The sequence below is a fragment of the Cricetulus griseus genome, chromosome 7, assembly GCF_003668045.3.
Source record: "Cricetulus griseus strain 17A/GY chromosome 7, alternate assembly CriGri-PICRH-1.0, whole genome shotgun sequence".
NCBI classification, from domain to species: domain Eukaryota; kingdom Metazoa; phylum Chordata; class Mammalia; order Rodentia; family Cricetidae; genus Cricetulus; species Cricetulus griseus.
The window spans coordinates 47294051-47304642 of record NC_048600.1 but is presented as its reverse complement, the minus strand read 5'-3'; the positions used below and the strand labels follow the sequence as shown (position 1 = coordinate 47304642).

Genomic DNA, 10592 nt, shown 5'->3' with positions numbered 1-10592 from the left:
AACACAGGTATGTAGAGTAGCAAGTGATCTGAAGGAGACAGTTGCCAAAAATGTTGTTTCTATGCAGAGGTTGGTATGCACACCCTCCAAAAACTAGCAGGGGAGGTGCAAGTAATTTCTTCCCTGTACATGCATTTAGTACTTGGATTTGTTTTTCATTTGATGCATTATTTTTAAAGCTATAAAAGCATTGTCCAAAGCAAACTGACTATATGTTATAGACAAGTGACAAAGTTCACAGGTCATAGGATTAGAAAACAAAATGCAGTGCCTAATCCCCTGATCCAGCTGCTCAGCTACTTGGAGCCTCACATCCTCACCTGTACAGCACCAGAGTCTCTCTGAGGAGAGGCTAATCCCATGCTGTGCATACACATTAAGAACACATTAACCTGGGCATTCTGCAAATAGCTCAGGGAGGGGAGATCTTGTCCATGATTCCCAACGATGTTAATGAAAAAAAAAAGTTAATTAAGGCAAATGGTTCTGGGGACACTCGAGCTCCTGGGGTGACATGGCAGATGATGTTGACTGTTGGTACACCTTGACCCTATACTAAGATCTGGGTAACAGCCCCTAGTATTTCATACACTTCACCTGCATGCCTCTGTGGCAACCTAGTCATCTTGTGGAACCCATGGGTCACCAAAGAGGTACAGGATCAGACCCCACACACATCCTAGCAGTGCTGGTTCAATTTTTCACTATGATACTTGCTCAAGAGTAGGGTTGCCAAAGAAACGAATCATCAAGAGCTCAATAGAAACGTCATAATTTATTCTGTTGTATAAAAAAAAGTCATCCTAGTAACAAAATGTCTTCTTAGAAGAAGAAATATATTACTTCAGGTCATAAATAATCAGCAAACATACAACTGTTGACAACTAAAAACTACAAACCAACACCGGTTTTGTCCACCAGTGTTGAAACCAAACCTGCCCTGGGTCTATTTACAAGATAGTACAGTACGCAAACACAAAAATTGAGGTATTTGGTTCTTCTATGAGTAGACACTGACATTTGTGAAGGCAGACCACCTACACAAAAATAAATAAGGTAAAATTCTCATACGTGTATGTCGTCGGGAATGGTTAATACTGGTAGGTATGTCAAGCATGAAGTTTCTAGAAAAAAAAAAAATGGGCAAGTGAAGAAACTGGCTCAGAGTCCTTTCTCTTCTGCCCTGCTTTGTCAGAGGGACTTGATGTACCCACAACATATTGGACCCGAATGCTGAGTTCAGCAAATGTCTTGCAGTAGTCATTATTATGACTGCTTAGGAACCCAGTGGAACTCGGGAGGGGAGGGGGTAGGGCTTAAATAAATAAGGACCAGCTCAAATGAGTCTCTCCCAGAGTTATTGCATTGCTCCTCCCATGGGAGGAGTGGCGTCCCGGTGGCACGAGAATATCCACACCTCCCCTGGCCCTTCAGCAGCTGGGGGAGGTCGTGATGGGGCTCTGAAGATAGTTCAGGGCACTGTTCGTGGGGTGGACGGGGATGGAGACGGGGAAGTTGAAGACAGTGGTGGTGGAGGTGCCCCGGTCAAGGACAGCCATGGCAGGACTCCCAGCTTCAGCAGAGCAGTGCGGGGCCAGCACCTGGGACTCAAATTGCAGCAGCTGGCCCATGAAGCTAAAGTTAGGAGAGATGATACTCCGCCTCTGCTTCACAAATTCAAAGGCCTCGTCCAGTTTCACTCGGTTAGTCCTCATGAGGTAAGCAAGGCAGATGGTGGCTGACCGGGAGATGCCGGCCTGGCAATGGACAAATACTCTCCCTCCAGCATCCTTGATGGAGTCTGGAAAACAAAGTGGTGGGTTACTCAAAAATTCAGGAGACCAGCCCAAGCCCAGGTCAAATGTCTAAGAAATGTCTCGTGTGACCTGTCCAGATATGGCTAAGGATCAGCTTCGTGCTATCATATGGACTTCGTATGTGCATTGTGTAAGGGATAGCAAGGGATTTAAACCCAGACTAGGTATTTCCACTTATAATCCTGGGCAAGTCAGTCAGTTCAGCTATCTGAGTCTGGCTTTGCTACTCGTGAGGAAGAAGGCTCAGGTGAGGGTCAATCAAGCCATCACCCAAGAGGCTGGACTCAATGGTTACAGTGAGGACAGAAAGCAGAAGTCCCAGACACCTTCATTTACCTATGAAGTCAATTGCCTCGTTGAACCAGGAGCTGATGTCAGCCTTGTGGTTGTCCTCCACAGGAATGCTCTTGTACTGGTAGTGACCCTCAAAGTGGTTAGGACAATTGGCCGAGACGTTGATCAAGGCAGTGATGCCCAAGGCGTCAAGCATGTCCTTCCGGGAAGCATGATAGGCACTGCCCAGGTACAGGAAGGACAGGATCTCCACTGGGCCCCCCTGGAATCCAAAAACAGTCCAGCATTCATCAAGCTTGTTCAGAGTTAACAGAGTACCCACACCCACAAAAACTCCCTACTGAAAAAGGGAGTTTCAGACACTGGTGACCTCAGCATAGACGGCATATTAAAATAATAATAAAGAATTAGGTCCATTGGCTTGGACAGAGCCAACAAGCTCTTATATGCCAGCAACTGGGAGACTCAGCTCCATCCAATCGCTTCACTGTGGAATAAAAATTCCCATGTCCCCTCAAGTATAACTAAAGCTGCAGCCACTTTCTGTATTCTCCCTGACACAGCCCTTCCAGACCTCTGCCACCCCCTCCCACCCCCCCACATAGACGGGGACTCTTACTAACCTGATCGTAGAGAGGGGTGCTACAGGAGCTGCATCCGGATTCTGCGCTGTCAGGGACACTAGTACTCAGGGGGAGGCTGAGCCCCATGGGGGTGGACTGTTTGCTGCACAGCTCGGGGCAGGAAGCCGAAAACGCTTCATATCCTCCTGAGAACACAAAGGAACACATTTTCCCATTAGCATCACCGACACAGTACCTGGAGACAAGTCACCCACCCACCAGAGGATGCGAGTTTACATAGAAGGCTCAGGGAAGTCTTTGTTCCTGGAGCCAAACAAAGCCAGTGACAAGTCCCTGGAGACTGGACACGGGCACTCCAGGTGGGACGACCCTTTCCCAGCTAATGGCAGAGGTCCTGCCAGAACGAGCGCGTACCTTGGAGGAAGAAGACTTGAGTGGTGCGTGCTTCTCGGCAGAGCGCGCCCGCAGCTAGGGCTAGGGTGCCGTCGCGCTTGGCGCCCTCCAGGGCGACGCTGCGCTCGTCCAAAAGCACCACTGCGTGGTAGGCGCCGGCCAGCAGGCGGCCGCGCAGCTCGGCGTTGGGCACGATATGCTCCAGGCCCATGGCGCCCTTGGCGCGGCGCCGCACGATGGTGCTAAAGCGCACGTTCACCGAGCCCGCGATGTGGCCGGCGTTGAAGGCGAAGAAGGAGCGGCAGTCCAGCAGCAGGCACTGCGCAGCGCGCTCTCGCAACAACGCGCGCAGCCCTCCGGCGTCCAGGATGCCCACCTCCATCACCATGGCCAGCCCCAGCGACCCCAGCGTGCCCGTCCCGCGGCCCTCCAAAAACAATCTGTCGGTCCGACGCGGTATCCTTGTGGCCCTAAGTCCCCAAGTGCTCGCTGCTCTGAATCTAGTTTCACTGTGCGTCCCGCCCGCCAGTCCTTCGCTGCGCGCTCAGCTCTGGGAGCGCGGTTTTATGTGGCCTCTCGGGGGCGGTCCCGGGCGCGGCGCCGGAGGAGGGGGAACGGTTTGTTTGTTTGAATGGCGATCACGTGACATGTTGGTGACGTCACCCACCCTGCCGGGCTTGGCGCCGCCGAAGCCAAAGGCAAAGACGTCATCGGCCTGGGAGCGGGTCGGCTTTGCACGCTGGCTCACCGCCCGGCCCCCACCCTGCTGTCCGCCGGCCCCGCTGGCAGGACTGCGCGCTGCCAGCCCGGGTGGTCAGGACGCGCGGCCTAAGGACACGCCCGGGGACACCTGCCCGGCTCCCCTCCCCGGGTCTCCGCCGAGAGCGTAGGAGCACTGCTGGGACTACGGTCTCAACTGGTCCTGCTCCCGCTGTTGGGGTATTGGCCCGGGCGAGCGGAGCGGGGAAGGGGAAGGGGTAGAGAGAGGTGATCAACTCGGTAAACCCTGTGGCTTTACAGAGGACAAATGGCAAGAGTCGAGGCGTCCTTCTCTAGTGTCACTTTAAACTGTTTTACGACGAACATGGGAAAGTACCTCCAGGCAGCCCCCTACCAGAATGTTATCCCTGCCGCGGTGGTCTTTAGAGGACTTGGAGCCAAGAATGGAAGGGTTGAAAGATCGGGTGTGGAGCCCAGGTTTGGCATTTGGGGCGATCTGGACAGGGCTCGACAGCGCCGCCCAGGGACCACCAAGCACTTTGTAGCGTGGCTCCAGAGGTTGCTGCTCCCCGACTCCTCCTCATGCGCGCGCGCGTGCGCGTGCGGGTACAAACAACTTTTGTTTTGTTTTGAGACAGGGTGTTGTTTTGTAGCCCTGGCTGGCATTGAACTCACAGAGATCCTCCTGCCCCTGCCTCGCCAGTGCTGAGGTTAACGGCATGCACCCCCAAACCTGGCTCTTCATCTGTATTGAACAGAAGCTGGGCGCACTAACGACCCATGGCTGGGGCCTTGGAATCCGCTCCTATGGAGGCCAAACTCTACCCGACAAACCCAGGTCCTGGTAATCCAGAGTGGCTGAACTCCTAATCCAATCCCAAGGCGCCTTAGGAGTATTGCCAAGACCTGTACCTTGGCACCCAGGAAGACCCCAATGGGGTCTGTGTCCTTTCCCCAAATTGGGGCCGGGAGCCCCAACCACGACACCACGGAGTTGGATACATAAACATAAACATTGCACCACTCCGCAGGGGCGCCGAGTCAGGAACATTCTGCGGTTTCTTCCTCTCTACTAGGGGGAGGTGTATTACCGGTCACCAAATGTTGTTGCTCTGCAACGTCTGTCCACTTTGGCCTCCCCTAGCTCTTGCGTTCTGCCTAGATTCTTTGTAAATTCGGGGTACTTTATTTTTGAAGGGCATTTTACCTTCCTATGAGCCTTGATCTAAAAGAGCAGCAAAGGAGTCAGATAACACCACCCTCCCTGCATCTCAGCGACAGAAAGAAAAAAAAATTATTTATTCCACTTATTCAGCTGAGAACCTCAACATATTTTTGTGTTGAATCATAAAATGTTACAGCTGCTGCTGTTACGAACTGCATACCAACTTCATTTTTTCATATATATATATATATATATATATATATATATATATATATCAAGGCTATCCATTGTATCTTTCTATATCCAAAGTTTTCTAAACGACCTATTTATACAAATGCAGTGGCATGGTCTGGTACTGAAGTTAAATGTCTGCTGGTCCCCGTGGAGTTCTGCTCTCTTCCCTCCCTGGAAGAAGCATAAAAAGTGGGCTGGAACCCGGGGGAAAGTTGACTGTTGGAGAGCCAGCCGTTCTCTTTTCTGTTGAGCCTTCAAGGCAGTATCTGTACAATGGATACCATGCAGCATGGCTTGGTGACATTCCCTTGTAAAGCAGGAGGGGCAGGACACTGGGACCTTTCCCCTCCTGAGTCACTGACTCTGTTTTTCCCCTTCCCGGCTGTGATTCTTATATCATGAGGCCCCCTGGGCTGTGTGTTTCAGAATCTGGCATCAGAGCCTTAGCTGGTATCTTCAGGTGGGTCTTGAGAGACTCCTAGAAGCCTCAACTGGTTGGAGCTCCAGCTGAGAGAAAGCTCTTGTGTACCACAAGGGACTTATTCTAGGATCCACTTGTTCAGAAAGAGTTAGCAAAGGTCTAGCCACCCAAGGTCCCAGTCCAGGCAGTGAGAATGCCCTGGTGACAGGGAGCAGAACCAGATAGGCTTCTTTCAGCAGAGTTGGAAGGGTAAGCAGCTTGTGCTATGTGCTTAGCTGCTGAGGGCCCAGAGCAGGTGAGTCAGTAGATGTGAACTCTGGGAGAGGCTGGGCCTCACTGGCCTGAGAACTTCATAATTCCAGGTGTGCTTAGAACAACTCTACAGGAAGGTGGGGTGGGAAAAAGCCGCCAAAAGTCTTAGCCTGCCTCCCCTCTTTCTGTGTGTCTCATCAGTCACTTCACCTTGCTGCACCTCCCTGTGACTGTGGAGAAGAGCATCAGTTTCTATCTGGGTCCGGTGGGGACATTCAGTGCACAGGGTTGGCACAAGCCTATGAACCTGTCAGACCCTTTCAGAGTTCATTTAGGATCTGTTTTGGGGTCAAAAGGGAAAGGGGAAAGAAGCTCCCACTACTGACTAAAAGTGCTCCTTGCTCATGGTCTCCTCCATAACATTAGGCAAGTGACTTACTCTCCTGAGCCTCAGTTTCCATATTTATAAACTGGGAATAATGGCCATCTAGAACTAAATTAAATGGTGGGAGAAAGGCCTGGTGGGATCCCTGCAGAAGAATTGCTCCCAGGAGAGGGGTAAATGCCCATCCCTCTTTCCCCTTGACTCCCCTTGTGTCAGTCAGCTTTCTGGCACTGTGATAAAATACCTGAGATAAACAACTTAAGAGAGGAACTGAGGCGCCAGCCCATGATGGGTCGCCGAGCATCATCACAGTGGCCTGTGGGGAGGAAAGATGTAGGGAGTTCAAAGCAGAGAAAAGAGGCAAGGAAGGCAAGAGTGGCCACAAGGACCCACTCCCTTCAGCAAGGCCCCTCTACAGTTCCCACCTCTGCCCGATAGTCCCCCAAACTCTGAGCACACCATCATATCCATCGATGAGAAGAGCGTCACTACCCCAAAGTTTCTCCCTGAGCACTGCTGCAGCCGGGACTAGGCTCTCAATACGTGAGACTTTGGGGGCACATTCCAAATGCAAGCCTCAAGACTCCTCTTGTTCAGTAACCTTCTGTGACTCCCATTTCCCACAACAGCCCTCTGCCTGGGTCTCCCCGTTTCCTTGGCCTTCTGGCTGGCTCCCACTTGCTTTGATTTTGCTCATGGGTTCCAAGAAAACTCAGTGAGCCTGTGTTCTTCGAATATTCTAGGCCTTTCCCACCCACACAGCTTTGCCCACATTGCCCTCCTTTCCCTGTCTTCTGAGCTCCCCAACACTCTTCTCCCCTGCAGACCTACAAAGGGACTATCTAAGCAAATGGAGACTCATCTGACTTCCCCCATCTCCCTCTCCCTTCCCCTCCCACTTCACCCCTGTCCTACACCACTGGACTGCAGACATGCTAGCTGCAGGGCTTGCCTGTGCTTTTCTCCTCTGTGGCAATGCCCAGCACATAGTAGGCCCACAGTCTGTGACATAGCAGAGTATCTTTAAGAACACCAGTGAACGCAAAGCATTCTTCAGTGCCAGGTGCTTTACAGGTGTCGCCTCCTGACACAGTCCTGGAAAGGGGTGGTCGCTAAGCTCAGATAAGGGACATGCCCAGGGTCACACAGCTGGGACTTGTTGATGCAGCTCTGGCATGAGACCATTTCCACCTCCCTCTCCTGAGGCCTCAGTTTCTGCAAGCTCCATACTGGCAGTGCTGGCTGAGGCCTCTGGCGCCCAGATGGCCTGGAGCTTTCCTCAAAGAGCCAAGATCCCTGCAGCAGCCTTGGATCCCTGCAGAGCCTGAACCCACCTAACTCTTCTGACCCAGTCCCTCCTGTCCCTGATACCTTTCTGCATTGGCCCACCCTATGGATTGACAAGGGTAATCCATCACCCTCCACATTCGGGCATGAGGACACAGCCAGCCTCTATTGCATAATTATTGCACACAGCTCTCTAATCAGGCCTGGTGCAGCTGTGTCATCTCATTCAGCCTCCTCATTTGAGAGAAATGAAGCTCAGAGAGGTTAAGCAACTTGTCCAAAGTCACACTGTGTTCAGAACATCCTAACTGGAATCACTATATTGCCAACTTTGTGTTCAACTTAACACTGCTTATCTCAAGAGACTGCCTGGCACCCCTTGCACTTTTTTTCTTAGAAATACAGACAGAACGGTGGGTTTTTACTCAAATGTGTAACATCTGAAAGCAAGAAAACAAAAAAGACAAAAGCATTAAAAGGCAAGCATGGAGGGCTGTGCCATCATTGTTACCACCAAGTTCAAGTCGGACAGCCTGGGCCAGGAGCCCAGTTCTCTGGCTTTGTGTTGGACAAATTGCATTACTTCTCTGACACTGCTCATCAAATGGTAACAGTGTGTGTTCTGTAGGGAGATACAAAAGCAGAGAGACGGGGAGTGACACAGTACAGCCCAGGAATCAGCCCTAGCCCTGCCTCTCTCAAAATCCAAAATATTTACTCCATTAAGGGGAAAAGTCAGCCTGCCCTTGACACGGGCTCATGTCTGGAAGGCCCAGGAATGTGTTCAGTTGATTTGTACTGTTGGTCTTCTGTGGCTATTTATAGGCTCACCCCCGGAATGCATCACAGAGCAATACTTGTTTTCATCCTCTATTTCAGTGTGTAGTAGGCACTTTTGTTGTATCTTAGAGTGTTCTTAGAGTGTGACTTAGGCGGAGGTCTGTCCTAGTTAATGGACATAGTAACAACTGTCAGCAATTCCCTTTCTGATCTGTACATGACTTACCGAGGTAGGTATTAGGGTCTGAAATGTCTAGGTCCAATAAAACAAATATTAAGGCTTATCATGGAAAAGCATTTAAAATATGTCATCACTCAGCCACATATATAAGAGCAGGATATGGACTGGTTAAGAAACAGTTAAACCTCAGGAGCTTATTGACTATAGCAACCAAGGAGCCTTGCAGTGGGGCCTTGGCCTGGAAGGATGTCAGAGGAGTGGATGATATCAGTTCAAAGAGCTCTAGATCAATGTGGGATGGAAACACATTTGGCAGGTGGCTCTATTAACTGCCATTTCTTCCTGGGAGCCTCCCTTTCCTCTCCTATAATCTAGGAGCAGATAACCCATTGGACTGCTGTGTAGAGATGCATTTATCTCTAGAATAATAACTTCTAAAGCTTTGCTGTAGGAACACTCCTCCATGAGGACCACCTGCATGCTTGGCTGTGGGTTCTTACTCTTCTTGGTCCCCAGTACAAAGCTCAAAGCACAGTGCATTGGGCAAACACCAAACACATGGACCAGTCCAAGAACCAGCAGAGGGGCAGAGGTGGTGGGACTCTACCATTTTCACAGGCCTTTTCCTGACCCAAGGACGTAGTCTGTCAAACATAACTGGCAAAGTTACATCCTGCTGTCTGCTGGATGAGGGAACAGATGCCTGGAGAAGAGGTGACAGCTCTCTCCTGTTTTCCTTTCTTTTAACTGAGTATAAATGGAGATACAATTTCCTCTTCATAATTAGGAAACAGTAATTAACATCACTGGGAGCAAATGAGGTTACGCTTTGTCTGGTTCAAAGTCTTCCCTGGGGAAAGAGGAATTGTCTGCCATGCAAGATACGCAAAGAATCACAAGTGAAGACTTGGAAGTAGTAAGACCCAATGTCCCACTTTTCCCCACTTGTCTGTCCTGGGGGTTTGCTGGGAAGCTGTCCCTGTGCCCACAGCTTCAGATTTGCATCCTGCTATGATGATGATACAAACCCACAAGGTAAGGACCCTTACCACCATCGTGGGACGCGAAAAGGAAGCCAAGGCCAAGAGGAATCAGTGAGCTTTAACAGAGATACACCCCAAGTGCTCTTTCTGCCTTCTAAGTCTTTTGTCCTTATCTTCTGGGACACACAGAAGGTGTGGCACAAGGGTGGGGTGTTTGCGCCATTTTGCTGTTCATTTGTCAGGAATGATAACTTGCAGGGACCTGCTTCTAGATGCATCTTGGTTCCGAGAGAAAGGGGAAAGCGAACATGATAGCACCTCAGGCCTTCAGCAGGGCCTGCCTGACTCACTGACCACATTGGACAGATGACTCATTCACTAGGATTGACCTCAAGGGGTTTGGCCACCCATTGAGAGTGAAGTCACACCTCCAGTGCCCTGATGCATTCATGCCTCTTCTCAGCCAGCTCCAAAGGCAGGCAAGGAACAGGCTTGGGTGGGCCTGCTTGGGGTCAGAGACAAGAAGGCCCACAAATACCTATGTTGATCTTGACTGGGCTGCTTGCATGGGCCTGAGCCTTCCCTCCAGGGGCCTATTTAGTTGGTTTTATAGCCACAGTAGAAACACCACAAACCAAGAGCTTTCAAGAACAGAACTTGGTCGGCAATCAGCTTTGAAGGCCAGAAGTCTGGTCATAAGGTAACCACTGGGTGTGTCCTCATGGGAGAATGCAACCCTCACCTCTCAGCAAGTTGTTGCTAATGTTTGCTGGCCCCCTTGGATTCCTGCAGATGGCCACCCATCTCTGCCTTCATCTTTACATGAAGTTCTCAATGTGCAAATGACCCTGTCCAAAATCCCCTTCTCCGCAAGGACACCATTCTTGTTGGATCAGGACCACTCTGCCCACCTCACTTTGACTTGCTCACATGTGTAACTGACCCTGTTTCTAAATGTCACGGTCTGAAATACTGGGGGGAAGGATTTGTCAATACTACATGTTGCCTTTTACACTCTCAAAGACACCCCTCCCTAAATGTTGTAAAAACATGTTCACTTGACAGGTAAGATGTCCATTTAACATGAACCACACGA

The 10592-nt window shown here is 50.5% G+C and overlaps 1 protein-coding gene across 1 annotated transcript; it reads right to left on the bottom strand.

The window, feature by feature from the left end:
* Nucleotides 1–756: 756 nt before the first annotated feature.
* Dusp1 (dual specificity phosphatase 1) lies at nt 757–3646 on the bottom strand. The gene is made up of 4 exons (XM_027425190.2): nt 3110–3646; nt 2735–2880; nt 2154–2373; nt 757–1801 (listed from the first exon to the last, which is right to left on the bottom strand). Exons 1-4 carry the CDS (start codon nt 3474–3476, stop codon nt 1431–1433), a joined length of 1104 nt encoding a protein of 367 aa, XP_027280991.1. The 5' UTR covers nt 3477–3646; the 3' UTR covers nt 757–1430.
* Between the last annotated feature and the right edge of the window lie 6946 nt (nt 3647–10592).

Coding starts and splice junctions, on each gene's coding strand:
- Dusp1 (XM_027425190.2), bottom strand. CDS start 3,476: ATGGTGATGGAGGTGGGCATCCTGGACGCCGGAGGGCTGCGCGCGTTG. Junction 2,374..2,734: donor GCACCCCTCTCTACGATCAG/GTTAGTAAGAGT, acceptor TTTGGATTCCAG/GGGGGCCCAGTGGAGATCCT. Junction 1,802..2,153: donor CGAGGCAATTGACTTCATAG/GTAAATGAAGGT, acceptor TTTGTTTTCCAG/ACTCCATCAAGGATGCTGGA.